The sequence below is a fragment of the Anomalospiza imberbis genome, chromosome 11 (genome assembly GCF_031753505.1).
Source record: "Anomalospiza imberbis isolate Cuckoo-Finch-1a 21T00152 chromosome 11, ASM3175350v1, whole genome shotgun sequence".
Classification (NCBI taxonomy): Eukaryota; Metazoa; Chordata; class Aves; order Passeriformes; family Viduidae; genus Anomalospiza; species Anomalospiza imberbis.
In genome coordinates this window covers 10,817,074-10,841,061 of record NC_089691.1, presented here as the reverse complement: position 1 = coordinate 10,841,061, position 23,988 = coordinate 10,817,074, and the positions used below count along the sequence as shown (strand labels likewise).

The 23,988-nt window shown below is 38.6% G+C and overlaps 1 protein-coding gene across 49 annotated transcripts in view; it reads right to left on the bottom strand.

The window, feature by feature from the left end:
- SLMAP (sarcolemma associated protein) overlaps positions 1 to 23,988 on the bottom strand; it is a 455,854-nt gene that overhangs the window by 55,084 nt on the left and 376,782 nt on the right. For 25 of the 49 annotated variants that reach the window (XM_068201829.1, XM_068201869.1, XM_068201834.1 and 22 more), the window contains exon 3: positions 5,511 to 5,658. In XM_068201829.1, the coding sequence (XP_068057930.1) occupies positions 5,511 to 5,658 (148 nt within the window). Of the gene's footprint in view, positions 1 to 5,504; positions 5,659 to 10,848; positions 10,891 to 23,988 lie in introns of those variants that run through there. The other 24 variants (XM_068201830.1, XM_068201832.1, XM_068201828.1 and 21 more) reach the window with 2 other exon arrangements.

Genomic DNA, 23,988 nt, shown 5'->3' with positions numbered 1-23,988 from the left:
GTCCAATTTGTGTCACTGGCACTTACTTCAAAATCTGGAACTTGCCAAGCAATTATTATTTACAAAAAAGGATTGAAAAGGAAATGCAGAGGAAGTGTGTAGGAACCACTGAGAAGTATATCCTTTTGAACACCGTAAGCAGCATTATTCAAGACAACACATTTCTATTTTGGGGTGCTTGTAGTGCACATCTACTGCATAGCCCTAGACAAGTGACCTTTCATTTCAGAAGAGGTAAACTTGCTCCTTGAGGACTAAATTCAAGGTTTGTTTAACTCAAGAAAGATCCTAAGGAATAAGAGGAGGAAATGTAATATTTGATTTTTACATCAAGTTCAAACCGTCTAGCCAATGTTTTGAAAAATGATACTGACATAATTTTCAATGCCTTTGCAAACAGTCAAATTATGTGTGTGTCTTGGTTGATTTTTTTCACTCTATAGTTCCATTCATTGGGAAGCAAAAATTACTTCTAGATACATGGAAAGACAGCTGTGCATTGTTCCCAAAACACTACCACAAGTGAGATACAAATGAGTGTGTGGTCACCTATCATGGACCACTATATCTCCAGCACCCACTAACATAAAAAAACTAAATAGCTGCTCTCCTTTCTCAGTTATTAATATCAGAAACAGTTAAAGTGGCTTTGGAAAAAAAAAGGGCAATGGGCGTTTTAGGACACTGGTAATACCCCAGGGAAATGAGACAGGTCTTTAAGGAAGCTACCTCAATAGAATCTAAATATAGAGGAGAAATGATCCAACCAAGACAAGGTGGTTTTAACCTTTATTTAGCTAATTCTTTGGAGATGTATCCTCCTGGCTAGAGCATCTTGTTTTTTCAAGCTGGCCTGGTAAAGTATTACATTTACATGCCAGGGCAGAACAGATTAAACTGCAGGGTTTGGGGGTCTTTATTTATAATGGAATAAATCCAGTTTGCAAAAACATTTTTAAAAAATACATTAGCAATATTAGCTGTACCCTGTAATACATAGCCTTCAAAATGCAGAATTCTTTCTTTTATAGGAAATCAGTGATTTTAATGAGAAAACATTAGGATACCTGACATTATATAGCAACAGACAGCTTTACCTCCCGGTCACATATCAGGTAGATCTGCTGTAAGATTATATAATTCTGAAGTTTTTCTCTCAACAGCTAGACTGACAAAAATCTCCTAAAATCTGCAGGAGCTTTATTTGTGTCAAATTAAGATATAACGGGCATCTAGCAAAAGGTCTCTAATAGACAGTGACTTGGAAAAGGTACCAAGCATTTTGACAAACTTAGAAAATTAAAACAGTAAGAAAGGAAACAATATCCAAATTCTGCAGTCTAACCTTTAGCTATCAGTTCATTGCAATTGGAAAAATAAGGAGAAAGCCTGAGATAAAGCAACACAGAAAACATGAATACAGTACTGACTGCAAGGAAGAGCAGCAACGGTTTAAATTCCGGTCTACAGTACTTCTTGTGAGGAGTTAACAAGAAAAGGCTGTAAAGCAACGCCTGGTTTCCCAGTGGAGCTGAGGCAGCCCTTGTCCCCATAGCTGACCCCCTCTCCATCCCACTCACCTCCGGGCGCTCCGCGGGGCCGCCGCTCCCGCCCGGCCCCGGCACAGCCGGCATTGCGCAGCGCCGCCGCCGGGGGGCGCCCCAGCGCCGGCCACCGCGGCCAACGAGTCCCGCCCCGCGCGCCCTCCGGAGCGGGAACAGGGGAACGGCCGCCCCACAGCCACGGCTCTCCCTCCACAGCACCGGACTGCCGCCCCACAGCATCGGACTGCCGCCCCACAGCATCGGACTGCCGCCCCACAGCCACGGCTCTCCCTCCACAGCATCGGACTGCCGCCCCACAGCCACGGCTCTCCCTCCACAGCATCGGACTGCCGCCCCACAGCCACGGCTCTCCCTCCACAGCACCGAACTGCCGCCCCACAGCATCGGACTGCCGCCCCACAGCCACGGCTCTCCCTCCACAGCACCGAACAGCCGCCCCACAGCACCGGACTGCCGCCCCACAGCCACGGCTCTCCCTCCACAGCATCGAACAGCCGCCCCACAGCACCGAACTGCCGCCCCACAGCCACGGCTCTCCCTCCACAGCACCGAACTGCCGCCCCACAGCCACGGCTCTCCCTCCACAGCATCGGACTGCCGCCCCACAGCCACGGCTCTCCCTCCACAGCATCGAACAGCCGCCCCACAGCCACGGCTCTCCCTCCACAGCGTGAAACAGCTGTGCCACATCCACAGCTCTCTCCGCAGAGTAAAACCCTGCTCCTGCTCCATTTGCTGTTGCACGCTTCAGTCACAAACTTGTTGGTCCCCTCCAAAACACGGAGCTGCCCCACATTTCACAGCTCCAAAACCCCTGAGACCTGTCCTAAACCTCGACAGGTTCTGCTGCATTATAGCACAACAGGAATACAGAAACCATTTCTGTTTGTCTCAATTTTTGCTTCCTAGAAAGACAATTCGCCAATGATGCTCTCGTTTTTATTTTCACTCATGAATGTGGTACCTAGCCCTGAGGAGCCCCCACAACCCTCGGGGGTCTGTGCACTGCCCTGCAGCACACACTACTGTGGGGCTCCCCACTTGCATAAGCTCCCTCAAACATCCCATGACAGAACAGATAGATGAGAGAGTCCAAACCTGACTAGAAAAATGCACATAAACTGCATTTCAACTAAATTGTGTTGCTATTATTTGACCTTGCTTTGCAATGCTGCTGCCGCTTGCTGTGCAGGAAGTATTGCCAATTAGCTTGGAATGGTCTGGCACAAGTGGGAAATTAAGAAAGTGCTTAAAGAATATAAACCACACTACCACAGAGAAAAGCACAGTGAGATGTTAATAGGCAAGGACTGTATTAAGTAGGGGGAAATGGCCAGGCCCCTGTGCTTGTCAGTAATACAGCAAGTGGACAAATAAGGAAGGAGGAGGGACGGAAACACTTCTCCAGGACCTGTTACTGACTTAGGCTCAGCAGCAGGAAACTCAGGAATTGGTGCTCATACTTGATAACCTGAAAAATCACAGACTGAACATGTCATTATTTTAATGAACCAACTCCAGATCAAATTGCAAGGAAATTACTTACTACAATACAGACTGAACAATAAAATAAATGTCTTCTAGCAATACTGACAGAATTCAGAATTTACCTGAGCAACTACACTCTTTCTGTCCTGTCATTACCTTGTAATTACACACAGCAGATTGCTGAAATGTCTTGTGCAAGTAAGGCATTATGTAAACACCAGAGTGCAAAGTGCTTTTAAAGGGAATCACCAATTTAAAAGCTATTTTCCTGTCTGTTTCATGACTAGATTAGATTAACAGTAACATCTAAGACTACTGAAACCAACTGGTGAAAAATCCATGTTTATATGCATTCTAACCACATTCATAGGTAAACTCTGTGATGATACAATCTTCATTCTCTGCTTGGGGGAGCAGAGAGGGAAGAAAGCAAACTTGTATCCTCATTAGCGAACTCAACACATTCATGAGTAACATGAGCACAGCTTCCAAGTTCAAAGCCAGAGAAAAGGACAAGGAAGGCTGCATAATCTGATCAGTCATTACACAAATGCCAGGTCACCAGCATTTGTGTAATGTATCATGCTTTGTAAAACTAACATAAAACCACAGCAAATAACTACTACTGGCAAAAATTCATGGCAAGAATTTGCTTACTATGAGCTTTGCGCAAGTGTTTCCATGAACTAACTGCAATGTGCTGATAAAAGCAAGTCAAGTCCAATTTCTCTTCCAACTAAATCTTATAATAAAAATTGTTTTGGTCTAAATACACTTGAAGAAATTCAGCTTCTCTTAGCAAGGACAGCATTTCATCAAATTAGTAGTTCCAAGTTCATTAGATGTAGTGTATACTTTTGATCTCTTCCATGTGTACTTCTAGTATTCATAAAATGTTTGTAATCACTTCACATGGAATCATTTTAAATAACTCCCAACAATTTCAGCTATGGGTCCTGGAGGTGAATCTTTGCAACATCATTTTGAGAAGAGTAAAACAATGTGATAAGACCTTCACTACAATGAATCACTCAAAATTCCTACAGCTCCAAAAGCTCTTGATGACAAAATACCACCACTACCATTACTTAGCAATGTTTTCTTTACAGACATTCATTAACCTTGCTCTGATACTTCACACCTGAGAATTACAACCCCATCTGGCTGAAGACAAAATTCATGAGTAACAGAGCAGGGGCCATCTTTATGTTTTGTTCACTTAATACACTTTAAGAAATTCTCCAGTTGTACTATGGTTTGGTTTGTTGGGCTTTATTGGGGGTTTGTTTGTGAGAGGTTTGCTTTGACGGATGTTTCATTTATTCACTTGTTTTAAAAAACTTTATCATCAGCCTTCCAATTGAATATTATTCTTTCATTCTTCTCTAATACACTTCTCTTTAAGGATAAGCTCTATGAAGGTCTTTCTCAGAAATGCAGTAAAGGGGTGATGGCAGTTGACATTTTATTGCCAAATCTGTGTGCTACTGAGTAAGTATGACTCTACAGAACATGGCCAGAGGTTCTACGCTTACAGAAAGCAGCAGACCCATTAGGGAACTTTAAAAAGTCTTGACAAAACTGCTTACAATCTGATAATCCCTATACAGACCAGTCTCCAGAAAGATAAAGAAATGGTTCCTGACATACTACGCAATTTCATAAGAAAAGAGATAGAGGCTGCATTTTAATTAACACAGACGCAGAGCTATTGCCATAATACAAGATCTCCTGAGCGTGCATACTGGGAAGAAGACAGCAAGAAAAACAAACCAAACAAAAATGCCACCATCTCATTTGTCAGCTAGTAACTTTCTTCTATTCTCATTTTGAAGTACCTGCAAAAATCAAAATCAGTAGCTGACACAGAAGGAAACAGTGGGTATCCTGAAAAGAATTAAGTTAGTCTGTTTCAAACCTCTGCTGACTACTTTATCAAGAAATTCAGGGTCATACTTCTGCCACACTATTAGCTGAAACCTTAAGGTTCAAAGGGCTTGAAAGAAAGGTAATTACAATTATAATAATAAAATCCAAATACAAAAAGCCCAATACAGCATTACACATACATGCTTGTGTTGCACTTTTAAAATTGCTGTAGGCCAATTTAAGTGAGGCAATAGATGAACACGTAGCCCCAGCTGAGCCTCTTTTTCCAGACCTACACCTCTCCTGCACACAGTAAAGGGAAGAAAGTAGGCCATGGAAACAACCCAGTAAAGTCCATCTGGGGGTGTGAGGGTAGAAGTAGAGTCTGTGTTTTCAGCAGACATGTTTCTTGATCAGGTACTACATGGGGCCAAGGCACACTGCCAGCACAAAGGAGGGAAGATGTAACAAAAAACCAAACAAGACTGTTTTCTTACAATGGGAATGCCATTTAGTTTTAAAGACTGGATTGTAGTAAGATGTTCCAAAAAAATATATTTGAAACCAAAAAATGATCCATACCCTTACCTTTCCGCGTGTTCTCCGTCACATCTACACCAAACTGGATGATGTCACCTGACATAATTTCACATGGTGGGCTTTCCTCAGATCCTCTACTCAGTCTCTGACTATTAATAAAGGTACCATTACTACTTTTAGTGTCTTGAAGATAGAACTGTAAATAAACAAACAAAAACAACAATAAGATATTTGGGAAAAATAAGACAAGAAAAACAAGCACAATTAAAATTTTATATAAATAAAATTTATTTCTAGAAGATAAATATATCAAACTCTAAACACCCTCATCGGGATGCATCACCTCCCCATCATCAAGAAGTATTTGTATTTGAGTTTGAGTTCACATATGATTGAATTCTAGCACATACACTATGCAAATAATTGCTACAAAGTGTGCCTGAACTACTGCCTGCAATAGAGGATCACACGTCATTAGCAGCAACCCCTTCTGCCACATACACAAACCAATTCATATTTAAGTTGGTCAACACACAAAAATTCTAACTGCTCACACATTCAATGTAACAGTATTGCACGACAATCATGCTGCAGGGAAGGCTACTGAAAGAAAACCTCTGGCAAAAGACAGAATTCAGGAATTGCAATAAAAGACCATGGTGAAACTTAAAGAAAACCAACAGGATACTTTTACTTCTCAGCAATACCAGTTCACATCATTAACTAAATTTCAAGATTTCAAGTACTTTTGTAAATACACATCTGCAGAGTTAATAAAATGTTAATAGCAACTTATTGAATCTGAAACTGCTTTTATGACACAAGACTTGTAGTCAAAACTTCTGCATCAGAGAAAAGGTTACAAATGAATCACCTAGCAGGAGACCAGAGTGCCTGGCTATGACCTGAGCAATGACAGCATAGAAGAGGGGACCAGAATGCTACTGACAGGCAGGTGTAACTATTGGAATGAGTCAATCTCACCTCTCCAAGATAACAACATCTGCTACAGGAACCTGCTGGAATGGTAGAAATCACTGGCTTCCTGCACTCCTAAAGAATCTCATCAAGTCCCAAAGCAGGCATAAGGTTGGGGAAAAAGATGTTGTGTTCAGAGAAATGAATGTATTTCCATCTTTTTCTTATAAAAGCAATTGACCTTCCCTTTTTTCAGCATTCCCTGCAAAACTTTCCATGTTTTTAATTGTGTCTATTATTGCAGGCCTCAAAAAAAAAAAAAACATGATACATAGCTCAATACCACAGTGTCGGGGGAAAAATGGGTTTCAAATGCAGTGAGTAGAGCACCAGGGCTCCTCAGATCATTTATTGGAAAATGACACCAAGGGTATGATAGGGATCTTATATGGCATAACCCAGTGGCCCTAAACACAGAGGTGGAATTCCACTGCGTCACTGGACTCAGTAATATCAAGGGGAATGCCAGCACAGGAAAGCTCAGGTAGGTGTTTGAAATGAAATGCAGTATGTGAAAAGAATGAAAAGCAGTATGTGAAAGACTTCCCTCCCCCCAACAGATACACCTCAGATCTTCAGCTGAAGGAAAGAAAACCATATTCTGTCATAACCTGATAAAGATGAAGGTAAACATAAATTATGGATAGATCAAGAAATTATGACTGCATTCACTATATTAATAATCAAACCCACTCTAAATAATACTCTCCATAGTATTAAATACTATCTATTAACATGATAGTATATCATATAGCTTTTATAAGTTATATGCTTAAAAGGCAATCAAATTAATTAGCTTGTTAATTTAGTAGTCTGAAAGTACTGAACCCTCTCATGGTTCAGTGCAAAGGTAATTATTTCTTGCTTCCTGTTTGTTTGCAATTAGCTTTCTTCTTAATTTGAAAATTCTTCTGTTATGAAAAAGTGAGTCACAGGCAAGGAGAAACAAACATGCATCTGCTTATTTGCTCTTCCCCACCCTTTTCTTCTCTGTGCGTATCTGCCTTTTATCCCTCCCAACGTTTTGAGTAATCATTGCCCCTTGTAACCACATTTTTGAAGAATCTGCAAATGAGACTCAGACAAGATAGCACAAGGAAATACAGGACAATGACCACAGGAAAAGAAGTGCAGAGCATCAGCCATACAAAACTTGTAAAACATTAGCAGACACAACATTCAAACTGCAAAAGGATATTTGTAAACAAATACACATTACATTTAATCTTATGTAACTGATGTCCACTTAAGTGCATACTACTGAAATGTATCACATAAATTTTAGACAATGATGCTCTTCAAGTCTTTTTATCCTGTTTGTAAATACGCTTCTTCCTGCATCTTGTAAAGAAGCAATACCAGCCACATGTTAGTAGCTGATGTCTAAGGAGGGGAAAACACACTGCCTTGAAATCTGGCTATAAAGGATTCAATTTTCTTTAATGTAGCCATTCCTCAGAAACCCACTGAGCCAGTCCCTTTCAGGTAGCAAATTCAAATGTTACTTCCATGCTGGCTTTCACTAGCTCAAATGATCTTTCTCAAAGGTCAATCTCTCCATCCCTTTTGCATAATTACTAAAGCTATCTTCAGGAAATAAAAATCAAGTGCAAGCCCTGAAACAAATGTGTCTATACATTAACTAGCACTTGTGCCAGCATACTGGTTTTTAATGTACTATTTAATTATACGGTAAGCACAGCGAGTTCTCAGATTCCCAAACCCAGACCTTTTACACAGCAGCTGTGTAACACAGCACCTTCTGTGAATCCAGCACCACTTGTCCTCCCTGCTCCCAGCACAGTCCGAGCTCAGGCAGCAGGGCCAGCTCACAGAGCGCCGATGCCTCCTGCCCTTCCCAGCTCCCACTGCCAAGCTGCGCCACCACCTCATCACCTGGACAGGCTCAGGCACTTGTTTAGTCACTGCAAACCAGTTTTGAGCTGATGCAAGGTAAACAAAGAGGTGCTGAAGCCAGTGCTGACAGAAAAAATGGCAGCATATAGTGGCCTAATTATACTTGCTTTTATAATTCACTCTCTAGAGCGAAGTCCCAGCCCTTTTGTACCTCATTTGAACAAGTCCAATGTAGAACAGAGATGGCAGCTCATGCACATTCAAAACAACTCAGCTTTTGAGGACTGTTAAAGTATTACCACATCCTTAATTCAAGGGATAGCTGTATATATTGTGTGAGTGCTGGTTTCCCCTCCTTTCTTAAAAAATACAAGGTAAGACACAAAGCATTCAAGAAACTTACGCTCCATTATCATAACATCTCAGACCAAAAAAAAAATCCTAGCCTGTCTTTCTTCTTTAGTAATTTATTGTTTATATGCCCTCCCACCTACAAGCCATTAATAAGATCAATTAACTGCAGTCACCTTACCAGGCTGCTTCCACAAAATTTGTGAAGATTTTATTCTAAAGTAAAATTTGGAGTTCATCAGTACACATGAACTTCTTCAGTACAGTCCACCTTCCTTAGAAACTATATTACGGAAATTTAAACAACCACAGATTTTTGTTTCCCTGTTTTACAAGGAATTATGCACTTATTTTACAAATTTAGTATTTATAGTATTTCAAGTTACTCTTCAGTTTTGCAAATGGAACAAATGTGTCTCCTCTGCTCTGGCCTATGGCACATAAAAATCACACTCCTCCTTCTAGGTCAGTGACTCAGAAGAGCATCAACAACCTGCTAAATCAGTTCATGTCTTATTTTCATGCAGTTAGATACCACTATGATTTCTCCCTTATAACAAATTGCTAGTATTTTCTGATTAAAGAAACAGAAGATTCTTTTGTAGTGATCCCAAACCATAATACATCAAATCTAAGCACATAAAATATGTTAATTCTAACTGATATTAGGAAGTTGCAATTTCTATGCTCAATGAGGACAGATTTTAACCTAACTTATGAAATGTAGGTTAACTATTTTCTTCAAAGTAATAAAACCAACTAGCAATAACAAACCTATTCTGTTTAATGATCACTATTGCAGCATCTTCCAGGAGGCAAGCTGAAGAGAGCCCCTTAATTAGCCTGACAAGTGAGAAAGCCATGACGTGTTTTCTTTCCCAAGCCATATACAGGCCTCATACAGGATGAGACACATCTGAAGGATCTCAGAGAAGACAAAATATGGGCTCAGAGACGTATAGAAAACCTTGAAAGTAGCACATTTCTTCAGTGATTTGATTATCTGGATTTAATTACAGTAGACCTACAGGAAGAAACAACTGACCAGCTTTTTAATACTTCTATTATTTGCTATTACTATGTACAGCCATCATTTGCCATTTTAATAGCACATTACTGCTACTCCATCTAACCCAGCTTGAAACTGCAGTTCAAGGCAATTATTCTGAGAACTACAGTGAGGAGAATTGCTGGAAAACTGAGGCAGTTTGTTCATAGAGATGTGCAATTCAGTATGTGAAGAGGACAACTTCTACATCAAAAAATGCAGGAAGAAGAAAAAATCATTACATATAATTAAACAGCCTCTTTCCATAGCTGCATTAATAATTAAGTAAATAAGTACCAAAATGTAGGCTATTGCCTTTTACACAAAGTCAAAAAGTAATATACTTTATGTATTAAATAAATTTTCACTGCCTAAAAAACTAATGTAGCAAAAGAACCCCAATTTCAGAATCTCCTAGTTCATAATTTGTTTTCTCACCTCTTATTTCCTTTGTGAAAGAAGTACATACAACTCTCATGAGCTTCAGGTCCTGATATACCTTTGTGGCTTTAGCTTGAACCAGAAAGATTTAAATTATTTTGTCAAATTATGAAATATAACCTGTAAGGAGTTGGCACCTTCATTTTTGGCATGGTTACCACCACAAAGGGGCAGCAAGGCTATTAGCCAGAGCAGTTAAACCATAAAATGCTGCAGTTAATGATGAAAGATTCTTCCCCAACTCACACTAAATAAACACTGAACAATTAATGTGGCATTATAAATGCAGCCCCTGAGTACTAAAGCTAATACTCAAAAGCAGGAAGCAAATAGGGATCTAGACATTGGAATACTTGCCCTGGAGTAATACTTCACTAAGCAGTAATGTAACTGAGTTCATTTATTGCTGCATGCTGAGAATTCTACCAGGAAATGAAATACACTGTGCACAAGTCCAACTGTGCAAAGCCAAAGACTTTAAAACAATATATACCACAGTCAAACCTACATGGCTACACTTGTCACACTGTGGCTGGAAATTTTTTCCTCTCATATTGTTACAGTATTATTTTATCTTATTTGAAGTCTGAACACTGACAATTTTCTCATTTTGGGAGCAGCACTCTGCCAGCAGAGTACACTGTGCAAACCATATTGAATTCCAGATCAGTCCTTTGGCTGTAAGACAGAGAAGTTCAACTGCTAAATTACCTCCAGATCCAATTGATAGTTCCTCATTCTGGTCTGCTTAGACAGATTCTAAATTCCTTTCCTCTCACTTGCATAACTCCACCCGTCTATCAAGGAAGTAGAAGTATTTGTCTACATAAGCAAGAGTCATTCACAGGGTGGGGTACATCAAGCAAAATTGCTTTTCTCTTTAGTTTTCCGTTTCTTAAACACATAGATCTAATAGCTCTTTGCTTACTAAACCCCAGGTCCTTCAACTCAGAAACAAAATTAGTGCATTAACTTCTGAGTTCTTATGAAAATTCCTTTTTAAAATGATTCTAACTACCCCAAGCACTCACTATGAAACTAAAAGCAACCAGCTGTGAAGAAAGGGATTTTCCAGTCAGATTGAACAGAGTGAAGGAGTGGCAGCTGGCTTTTCAGGGACTATAAGTATTGGGCTTCTCAAAGTGAAGCTAAACTTGCTGGTAGTTTTCAGTAACTTTTCTAAAAAATAATAAACTTTACCACTTTTGCTATGAGTAATAAAAGAAAAAAGTATAAAAAATTGACATTATTTGATATAGCATGGGACAAAAAAAGTCATTGTGTTTTTAACTCAAAGTGTAAGCCTAAAGTAAAACCAGCTACACTGATGAGAAAAGGTTAAGAGCTTCAGCTATTCCCAGGAATCCAATGCTATCCTTCCAAATTTGCTGGTACTTCAAAGGGCTACAGGGGAAAGGACAGCAGGGAATATGCTCTTCTGCTAAGCAAGTTGTTCCTTTGTCTGTTTACACCTTGAAGTTTTGTTGTCTGTACTGCCAGGACAACCCTGCTGGTTACTCATACCTGTTGTCAAGCAAAATAAACGGTGCCAGTAAAAGCAGCTTTGTGCCAGCATAACTGAGCCTGGATATAAACACAGTTTGGCCTTTTCAGACACATTATTTGAGGAGCTATAAAATATTAATCCCTGTGTTCCCTGCCATGTCCTGGTTGTTCAAGTGTTTTGAAGTTCACTATAGGCCCTGTCACTGAGCTTAACTTTTGTGTGAGTGGTCAGCAGACTTTGCCTGAAAAGGACACAGGGACTATGAAGGGAAAATGGATGGATTTGTGGGGAGGAAGAGGAATCACCTTAGGTAGGCAGAAAGGCAATACCCAGCACTGAGAGACAACAACAATTAATTGTGCATAAAACATGTGTTTGGCTACAGCCCTGAGTTGCTCTAGTGCCTTCCTCAGTAGAAAAATGTCACCTTTCTAAACAGAACAAAGCAAACGTTCAAGATGTACCCGTGAACATTTCAGCACAGACTTTTTATGACATATGACTTTGCAATGCTTATTTTAACTGCTGACTTTTACAGATACACTTACACCTATCAGAACTTTAAATTCTGGCATATTAAAACCATTAACAAAAAAGAAAAGCACAAAAAAAGTATGTTTGCAGACTTAATGCCACCTCCTATGATGCCATTTAAGCATCACATTTACTTTCTAAATCATTATTCAAACCACACATTTGCTAGTAGTTGCAATTCAACTTAGTCATCTGAAGGTGAAAAGCTCAGGACTCAGGGTTACTATTAGTCAATAGCTCTATACTATTCTTCAAGTAGTTACAGATAATCTGCTTTACATCCAAAAATTCAGAAAGAGGGTATCAGACAATTATTTTGCAATGATTCTTGATTTGTATTAGAAAGTGGTCTTTACTAACAGAAAGGCTACTAAAAATATTAAACAATTCTTTCCAATTATTCAGTTTTACAACTAGCTACATGGATCTTAAAAATATGCTATTTAAATGGTTTGAGCTATTTTTATCAAATATAATTCTTAAGCACTAGTGTTGCATTTTTCCAAGTAATTCATACTTAAGAGAAGGACAGAAAATGGCTAAACGTTTAAGTGTAGGACCTCAAACTATATCACAATCCAAGTTCTCTAGTTTAAAACAAAAGCAAAAACCCATGCTCACAATTCAAAATTTGTGCATGTATATGAAAATGAGGATAAAAAATCTCTACTGCTTGTGTCCAAATCTGAAGTTCTCTGTATTAGGAGACAATTGTCTCAAGCCGAATTAAGAAAATTAAGGAAACCATGACCTACATCATCCTTGCTTTCACGAAATACATGTTTTTTCACAAAATGTAGTTGTGGGTTCCTCAGTCCAGCAGAGACACGAAGGCCCTGGAGCAGGCCCAGCAGAGATGACAAAGATGATTTAAGGGACTGCAGCACGTCTCCTATGAAGATGGGCTAAGGGAGCTGGGAACACCTCCAGAAGGGACAACTGAGAAGGGACCTCACCAGTGTCTGTCAGTATCTGCTGGGAGGTGTCAGAGCTGGGCTCTAATCTGTGGTACCAAGCAATGGGACATGAGGCAATGGGCAGAAACTGATGCCCAGCAAGTTCCACCTGAATGTGAGGAAGAACTTGTTTACTCTGCAGTAACTGCACACTGGAGCAGGCTGCCCAGAGAGGCTGTGGAGTCTCTCTCACTGGAGATATTCCAGAACCATCTGGACACAACCCTGTGCTGCATCCTCTCAGATGACCCTGCTTGATCAGGGAGACTGGACCACATGACCCACTGTGGTCCCTTCCAATCTGAACCATTCTGTGATTCTGTGAAAATGTAAGTAAGTAAACAAATTGCATTACAATTCCTGAATCCCTCAACACCAGTCAGTGCAGAACTGTATGAACATCACTAACTCACTCGCAGATTGCTTTTATTTATTTTGTTTTGAAAGGAACAATCCAAACACCTAAAACAAGAAAATATCTGGAAAAAACTCCATTAGTGTTATGGTGATAGCAGTTTATACAGGAAAGAATCCTTCATATAAGATGATAAATATAACATATACACCAATACTGAAGTAACAGATTAAACTGAAAACAAAGCTTTTATTCTATGATTGTGTACTATGACTGTGCACAACCAATGGGAATGGAAACAATATCACAAAGGATAGCACCCCTTGTTAACCTATTTGCCTTCACCAGTTGAACGCTACCAGTTCTCCTTCAGCAGAAGTGGTAGCATTCAAGTAACACTAAGTATTTTCTAGAAACAAACATTCCAAGCCTAACTTGAGAGCTGTGAAATTAACACCTCCCAGCAATCACATTCCATAATGGAAAAATGTAGTACAACACCAAGTCACAGAAGAAGTAGTCCTGGACACTCCCTATCATGCTGTAAGGCGTCCTCAAAATTCTGTAGTTAGAACACTCTGGTAGAAGATTCATGACGAAGGATGTGAGCAGAAGCAATCCCAGGCATGATACAAAATATTCATTCCTCTTCTAAATAAAATTTTCTGCAGGAAACACGAAGTGTGGAATGAAGTGACTGCAAAAGGTAGAAGTTGCTCATGTGCCGGTGTCCTGATCTATCCCTAGATTATTCAAATAGTCCAAAGAGGCATTCACTGTCAAAAGGAGAAGAATGACAAGATAGATACCAAAAATTTCAAGCCAAAAAACACGACACCAAAAATAGATCTCTCTACACATCAGTGTCACTAATTTTGATGCAAAAAGCTATTTTTAAAAGGAAGAGATGTAGAGGAAGAGTTCTAATTTACAAGTAATTTGGTTTATATATAGCCAACTGACTTGCTACAGTGTCACCATAGTTACTAATTACTACTCTTTAGAATGTCTCTTTTACTTAACTTTTGTCCTCACAGTTCACAAAAATTTCTGAGTATCAAACCTGCTAAAAGTGCTGGATGGTTTCAGGATAACTAGAAGAATTTTGTATTTATTCTCTTCTGAGCAGAATGAAAGTCTGTCCCTTCACATACATCATGCTATAAAACTTTCATACATGAATCACAGAAGACATGAAGGATATTAACACTTTCAGAAAATATGCAATTCCATTCTGAATATACACAAAGCACAAAAGTTTCCCACAAGAAAACTACCCAACTCAGTACTAGTTATATACAATATTCTCGAGGAAACTGAATTTTCAGCCTACATGAAAATTCTCAAGTACTATTTTAATCCCATCCTGAAAATGCTGAGAGAATTTTAAGGTACATCATTACTTTAACTGCAAAGCTAGAATACATTAACAATAAAGTACAATCAACAGAAAGCTTCCCAGGAAATGATTACTCACACATCATCCCAAGGTGCTCAAATTGACTCATTAGAATACTAAAACAATATTTTGTCTTACTGCTGTCATAGATGACACTATCTTACATAACACCCAGAGACTTCAAAAGAACTTTTCCTGCTCCGTATTAAAACATCGACTTCTGCAATGCACTCATAAAACCAGTAAAAAAGTAGATTAAAACATGTTTCTGGAAGAAAATAGTACTTGCGAAGAAGTTTCCTGCTTTATTACATTAAAGAAGCTCCGCCTCTCATTACACAAGACATTTGTACAGCCACATATCATGTATCATGTGACACCACTGATTATTTTGTGTAATTTATCTCAACTTCTATCATCACATCAATCATGGACCCTGGGGAAAACATATGGCCAAGGTGACTTCCCAAGGTTTCACTTAATGCTACTGTGTTCTTTGTATCAATCCATTATTGAAATATACTGCAACTTAACACAGCTTTAAAATAAAGAAATAAAACACTCTAATAGGCCATTACACAGAAATCCAGTCTTCTTCAGGCTAATTACTTCTAAGTGTAAAATATTGCTGAATTACTCATCAATCCTGATGCCCTTAAAGTTTGTACTTTCCTATAAACCCAGAATGAAAGCTAAACACTATTATTTACTCTCATAAACGTAATTAGAGTTCGGCAACATGGCACACTCAAACTTGCAATAAGTAATTTGTTCTCAACATGTACGAATTCCCAAACACTGTATTTGTAGGACACATATTTCCAGATAAAATAAATAAGCTCTGCAAAGAGCAGGTTCTCATACACAATCTTAATTTCCTTACAAATACATGTTTCGTACATGTTTCTAAAGGTTTGTAAAGTAATACTGCAACTTACTCTTACCTTTAGGAGGCAAAACCACCCATAAATATTCTGCACTAATGAAGAACACTAAGACCATTCAGAAAACAAAAATTTTTATTCTTAAATCCACAATCAAAAAATTGTTAAACTTGATGCTTAACATTCTTTGGCCAACCTAATGAAGCGCAAGAGGAAAATAAAGTATGGTTTTGTCTCTGACTACTGCAATGAAAAGTATGACATAAAGAGAAGGTTTGTCATGTTTGGACAGAGCTTTGCCCTAATTTAAGAACAGAGGTAATGCATAAATCTCTCCTGGTCTTTGGATTTTATCTGACCTTGTCAGATAAACAAAAACTAAAATCAAGTTTCTGTAACACCTACTAAAGAAACCAAATTAATTGTTTTTATGGCAAAACGTTGAAGAATAACCAGAAACTACAGAAAAAGAAGAAAACAAATGAAAAACTTATTTTTTAAAGTAATCTTGAAATACTGTCAGCATCTGTCAGTAAATACTCAGAATGAGAAATCCGACACCAACATTATCCATTGTTTCTGCTTCCTCAAAAATCTCCAGCTAACAAGGTAACTAAATCACTAGCAAAAAATTAATTGAAAGGAAGTTTTCCTTAAGAAAATTGCACTACTGAACTTCTATCAGCAAACAATTACATTTTCATTTGCAAGCAAATTGGAGAGAAACCACAACAGAAGCCAAGATTACCAGATACTCCGCCAGAAGAGAAGAACTACTTATACGAAAGCAAAAGGTTATGAGGCAGCTCCTTAGTTTATCAGGAAACTCCAACTCCCAACATAACCCAACATTTCAAGGCAGGTGCAGAACTGCAAAAGCTTCTTAATTGTCTTGCTACTCACTGCTAAGTTGCTAAATTAGTTAATCATTACATCAAAGCTCCTCTACTCCTGGCACAAAAGAATCTCTTTGCACATGCTGACTTCACAACTTCTTAGAGAGTAAAGGGAGTTGTTGAAACTATTTCAAACTACTTCTCATTTCTGCTCCTTCCACACAAGGCACTGTGTTTACCAACTATCATTAATTCCATACTGCTGCTGGTTTATGGTAGAGAAAACTCCCAATGATCACATGTTCAGGTAAAGAAAAGCACGCATATCAGATTTCACAGATACCTCTACATGCAATGCAGCAGTGGTTCGGTATTATTTATATATATATATAAAAACTCTCAAAATATCCTGAAAAATTTACGAAAGTTCCTCCCTTCCTTTTATTAAGGGGCATATTCCATCTGAAAGGACTTGTCTAGTAGCACTACAGTATTTTTATTTTTTACTTATTTTAAACAAACATCTGCAGCAGGCCTAGTTAATTCACCTCTCCTTTGCACAGAACAATGTTTGCTTGCTTACTGCCATCATCTATTCTCCAACTATTAATTCACACAGCACAAGTGTCACAAGGAAAATAATGTTCAGCACATTGCTAAACTAAAATGCCCATGCTGAGGATAAACTTTAAGCTACCGTGATATAAATTCAAGGCAGCCAATAAAGATGCAAGAGTACAAGTCCAAACTGAAGGAATTGCCTTAGTACAAAAGACACCGCACTAGTTTTAATCATGTTAAACAAGATATTTTTGTAAGAGGTCCAAACCACAAATATTACCCAAATAGAATGTAGTGAGAGTTCACTACACAGCTCCTCATACTGAAAACAACAGGTCACCAGAGCAATACACTCCTCCTTGCTTTTCCAAAGACTTCTCTGCATCAAGAGCAGACCAAAGCTTAAAAAAAAATTACTGAATTTAATTTATTTTCAGTCTGTGTTTTGAACTTCAGCATTCCATGCAGAGAACAAATGCAATTAACTGGAAACCAAACACCAAAGAGAAGGGTGCAGCTGCATACAAAGATGGAAAATTAATTTTCCAGCACAGAGGAGAAATCTGACAATTGGGAGCTTAATATTTGTACTCAAGGCACTGCCAAGCCATACCTCCAACAAAGTGAGAGCAAAAATATCCTGGGAGGAGGCTGTATTTATTTGCAATGCATTCCTGGATCAGGACTTTTAAAGCAAGTAGTAATTAAATACTCGTATTCATGAACAAAGGCTGATTTATTCTGGTGCTCCTTTGAGACCAACAATTCCACAATAAAGAAAAAGATTATTTATTTTAAACTTAAGAAATCCACATATGGAGATGGGTCAGCCAGCAATGGGAGAGAATGTATGAGCTGATCTTGATAGGCAATAAGACATCATTCATGTCTTTACCTGTGTCCTACTGGCTTCAAAACAAGAGGCAACCTTCTCACAGGTTGATGGCAGAACCACCCCAGCAGAGGGATGGGCAGACAAAGCGTTCAAGGACCTGGTAATTGCAGTACCAAACGTAGTGACCCATGACTCACACATCTCAGTCGAGGGCAAAAATCTCATGCAAGGTACTTTGGATTTACAGATTAGACAGGTTGCCAATATGGCAAAGCTTGCCAGGGTACAGCTTTCTACAGGCAGAAGTATTTTGCTGGCTTTTTTCCTAGCTATTTTCCATCAGGGTCATCAAGGATGTTACACTATTAACACCTGTGCCCATGAATGTGATTCTTCAGACAAGCTAAAAATAAAAAAAATATACACACACCCAAAACAACCAATAATTTCTTTGTCAACAGAAATGCACCTAAAAACACATCTGTGCCTGTGACCGATCAGGCACTGGGCACTAGGAGCAGGGGAACTGCAAAGTACTGCTGGCAATCCCTCACCCTTTCAGCTGAAAAGCCTGAGGGAGTGGTCGCCCAGACCTCTGAAAAGTCATTATCAAGCCTTACAATTTTTTGTACTAAATGTGCCACACTTCCCTCTGGAACACACACAAAAAAATTCGAAGTACAAGAAGAACGTCTTTTTAGCATCAGAGGTTCTAGATTGTCTATCTAGGAAGAAACAGCCTCCCACGATGATTTAATTCTTTAAACCACCACAAAAAGTTTTCCAAATCCCTTCCCTAAGCAGGAAAATGCTTCTTCCATTCACTATTTAAAGTTGAGTTGCAGCCACTAGAGGGCAAGGCCACGATACACAACACACTGCCCGGGCTGGGTAATGCAAAACCAGTGCCACAAAAAGCAGAGCACAAACTACAGCTAAAGACTTGCTTATATTATGAAGATTTGGTTGTTCAAAGTTTTTTTTAAATACTGAATTTTCCATTAATTATAGGAATATACTCACATATTCTGTGGGTTGCCTAAAATATTAATTCCATCTTTACAGTCCACAGCTTCCCAGACAAGCTACTTCACCACTTCAACATCCACATTAACGATTCTCCTACTTCTCAAATTTTAAAATTATGTTTCTCAACTTCAGTGTTCTTGATACTGAAATTATGCAAGTTACTGGAATTCTATCCAGAATAAGCAAGCATAGGTAAAAACTAGAATTCTGTCAAAGGCTTTTCCCATTAAATATAGAAATTGAACTTCCTAATCAATGGTAAAAATTATCTAGCTAGAAATTGGCCATATGCTGCAAAAGAACCAGAATTAACATGCAGATTTTTTCTGTGTCTAATCAGCATTTTTTAAAAATTGCTGTTCTGAGAACAGTTAGGCTTTTTCTGTACAAAGATCACCCTTTGTTGAAATGTATTGTTGACATTTAATATATTAAATTCTGCTACAATTCATTATCTGTGCTCTTAGAAGAAAAGAAAACAAGGTCCAGAAATTAAACCAAACCAGGAAAATTAGTCACTTACTAAAAGGCAAAAACCCCAGCTGACAGAAGGACATACACTAGAAGCTCAAAACAAAAACATTTAAAGAATTATTTCAAGATTTATAGTCCAAACAGAAAATGGAAGAAAGCTCAGCAAGCTTGTAATTAAAAATGATGACACTTAATAATAGTGGCAATGCAGTGGTACTGTGCATGAAATCAGTCCCATCTACCCTGGCCCATCTACTCCATGGAAAAAAAGCATCTGTACTGTGTATCACCGAAACAGATGAGCCCTCAAATTAAGTTCACATAACATCCAAACTGCGCTCCCAGCACAAACACAGCCTTCCCACAAAAAACATGTTTGCTGTTAAGTAATAAGCTTTGACATTCCAAGAGGTTTGTCATCTAAGCTTAAATTTAATACAGCTGTAGACAAGATTACACTTTGATTAAAGGAAAATCAGCAAGACTTTTACACTACCTGTAATTAGTCTACTATTAGTACAAAGTTTTAATAAACTTTAATTAGAATTAGATGCTATCCAAAGCTTGTTTCAAAGGAAAATAGGTTGGGCCATTGGGAATTGGCACCATTAAGAGCAACACAGTTAAACACAAGTTTAACAGAAACATGTGTGTCCCTATTTCTTCTTTCAAATTTTTTTGAAAAATATTTTCTTCTGCAGCCAAGAAGTATACTCGGGTCTTAAGCAAATACTAGGCATATCAAACACAATACATGATGCAGGTTGGTAGAATGTTTCATTGGATTATTACAGCTTGGCACTATTTAATGAAAGAAAATTTTTTTAAATCCCAAACAAATCTGTGGCACTTTTGTTAGAAGAATTCTCAAATGTTTACCAGAAAAAACACTTCACAAGTTTGCCCAGTCAGCCTTAAAACAATTAAGATATTATTGTTATAACAGAAACAGAAGATGAAATTTGTATATAGATCAGTAACAGCTCTCCTGATTGCTTACACACAAATTCATGTCAATATCCACTGAAGTTACAAAACCTAAGAGATACAGGAAGGCCCTCTCAGATGAAAGTACCTTTCCACATAGCGCTGGTTAGTAGGCAGGAATTAGTCTGTCTACCACAGATTGGAAAGAAGTAAGCTAGTCCTTCTCCTGCTTGATCTCAAAACTACCACCTGCCAGTAGCTCCTCGGGGCTGAGGAAGCGGCTGTATTTTGGACATTCTTAAATGACAGACTGCAGCAGCAAAGTACGGTACGCAGCACCTCGAGCCTTTACAGACCTCTCGGCTTCACTGCACAGCACCTTCCTTGACTGCACTCACTATCTCCCATCTAGGTTTCCAGGGAAGTGTCAGGAGTGAGCTCTCTGCTTTCTGATCTCTGTATTGCAAATAGTTTTCACCCTAGCAAGTTCCCCATTCACACCAGGTCTCTGCTGAGAGCAGTGACATCTCACAGCAATTATGGAAACACACCCTGCACAGTGCACAGCTGCTGCGCTCTTCTCCCAGCATCAGCTTCAAGAGTTGCACCACAGGACACCTCCAGCTCTCTCCCTGTTTATATGTTCTAGTTTCTTTTGGAATAGACTAAACACTCACAGACACGTGGTGGAACTGAGCGTGGACCAGTCCCCTCCCAGCACAAAACCGCCACGCGTGCAAAGCGCACAAGGGACTGGAAAAGCATCACAGAATAGCCTGTACCCCTTCAACAAGGTACCTTAAAAACAATGAGGTGCTAAACTTATGAGCTCAAAGTATATTATTTAATTCTTAACAACCTCTCATGGGACAAACAAAGTGCATTTTTAGTACATTTACGTGCTTCTCTGTCCCTTAAAATTAGTTCAAGTCAAATAAAATAAACATGTGCTCTCACCAAAGGCGCCTCATTTACCTTGTTAGGTTATACTTTTCACACTTAATTCAAAACTGGACAACTTGAGCAGTTAATCTGCCTCCTGACTGCACAAACTGGATGGACCTGCCAACCTCCAGACTCAGCAGCTGAGTGTCTCCAGACTTCCAATACCATCCACTCATCCAGAGCCAAGCAGAACTAATGCAAAGCATGACACACTATCATCAGCCACCACCCAGCAGCTTTCTGCCACCTGTTTCTCAATCTCAGTGTTTCTTAACAGGCACATCAGGAACCTTGATGTTTTTCTTCACTTCCCTTTGAAAGGTTTAGCTTGCAAACTTAAATACCAGAAACAGCAAACTAGTAAACAAAATTGTGCCAATCTCATCAATAGTTCAGAGTAACAAAACAGAGAAAAATCCCAAGAGAACTCACATAGCTACCATTCTGAAAGCAAAAAAGGTAGCATTTGAAACCAACTGAAGTTAAATCCTTATTCCTAACTATTCTATGAATACCTAAATATTTTTAATAAACTAATTTTCAAATATAAATTATTACAATTTCAGAAGGTCGTTCTGGATTTTATCAGTCACCCATATATACAGTAACCAATGTGCAAATTATTAATGCATTTTTTGCTTATTACTTTAAGAGAAAATTAATAATCATTTACAAAAGTAAGTCACATGACAGTAATAGTCCACAATAAATTACAACAGAAGTATTCTTGCAGTGGACTTTTTGATAGAATGCAGAACATTTACTTCTTTTCCAGTTAGACAAGAATAACTACAAAGCTTCAGGCAGGATCAGCCTAAAACCTTTCATCCTCTCATTCCTCTCTTTCTAAAAGCTTACCATGTGTGATTGACAAAGATTTTAACCCAGAAAGAAGTGTGTCTACAGTGAGTCAATGAGTTCCCTGGAACTTCAATATCACTTGAAGTGCATTAACTTACTGGTTGTCTTCTTTCAAATTTATGTGCTGCATAATTTCAACTAAAAATTCAATGCGTATTAGAAATAAGCCATGAAAATAAAATAAATTAAAAAACAGAAATAAAATTCAAAAAAGCAAAAAACCAAAACAAACAAAAACCCACAAGAAGAAAGTCACCAAGTCACTTTATTCAACCAAATAATGAACTTAATAAAGAAAAAACTGACTATTAATTATTTTGAAAGAAAACTACTACAGCTTTTACATTCTGCAGATATGAAGTTATCACTGTCAGTTGAAGGATAAAAACATTCATCTCTACTCAGTATCAACTAAAATGCAAACTGAATTAGTAGATTTCTTCATGAAGTAACATATTCAAAGCTACATTAAATATGAAACAAACTATTTTAGCTGTGACAGAAGCACATAAATGACATTTCTATGCTGCTATTTCAACTTAACCAAACCACCCAGTGAATTCTAATAGGGAACGCTCTCATTAGCGAGTCACAATTAAAAACAGGTGAACTGGACAACAGTAAGTGTCTCAAATATGGCAGAGAGATAGCACTCTCCTCCTCACTACAAACAGTCTTATATAAGGAGCTGAAGATATTTTTCCTAAAATCTTTCTTGGAAGATGACCCATCTTCTAACTACATTATCAGTTCAATAAAAAAAAATAAATTTGTCTGCTCTGGAAATACTTTACTTCACTACAAATACAGCTCCTTACAACTGCCATTCCAGCACTGCTTACAACAATGGCTCTTTTCAACATGCTAAGAGTATTTTAATAGAGCCTGAGAGAAGTAAGCATTTTTTAAAATTAAATACTCAAACAGCATAACACAGAAGATTGACAATAAAAAGCTTTGTTACCTTAAATGATAATTGTAATGTTTATGATAATTTTTCAATAGCGCAGAACTCTGCTCTCTGTGCCTAATGGTAAGAGTACATTTAAAAAGGAGAAGTAGCAATACATGTTTCCTGTTGGTTTTTCTTTTTCTTTTTTTTTTGTTTTTTGTTTTTTTTTTGTTTTTTTTTGTTTAGAAGAGGGCAACTTGCAATCTAAAGCGTGCAATTGTGACTTCAATTGCTCTTCAGTTTCAATATTCCCTTCTGGAGCACTTGTTCACTTGTTCCACTTGTAACACTGATCCCCTTGTCTCTATCCCATGCTTGTAGAATTTGCTGCGCAAACTCCCTGGAATCTTCAGTGCTCGGTGCTCTTCTCACCCAGTTGTTTATCCCCAGCAAAGCTTCAGTGCTGGTACAAAGTTCACCTCAACAACTCTCCAAACTGGCTACACAGATGTGCTTCCTGCTCTCACAGCATCTGAGCACCTGAAGGCCACCTTCCATGGCTACCAGCTCAAACCAGAGCAAGTGACCTGAGAACTGGTTGCTTGTATTTAGAAAGAACGAGAAATAGAAGCAGAAAAGTTTCTTCCAGCCTTTCACTGCACTCCTCTTTCCCCTGATTTCCCTCTCTCCAGCCCCTAACTTGACTTCTGTCTGGCTGCTCCATCACCATACATACTCAAAGCCACTTGGACACGAGAGGAAGGCAAGGTGCACGAAGCTGGAGTTTTACCACTGTCGTTTGCACTTTGCAGAAAGAAACAGTAGCAAGAGGAAGGCAGCAGTTGGGATTACTTAT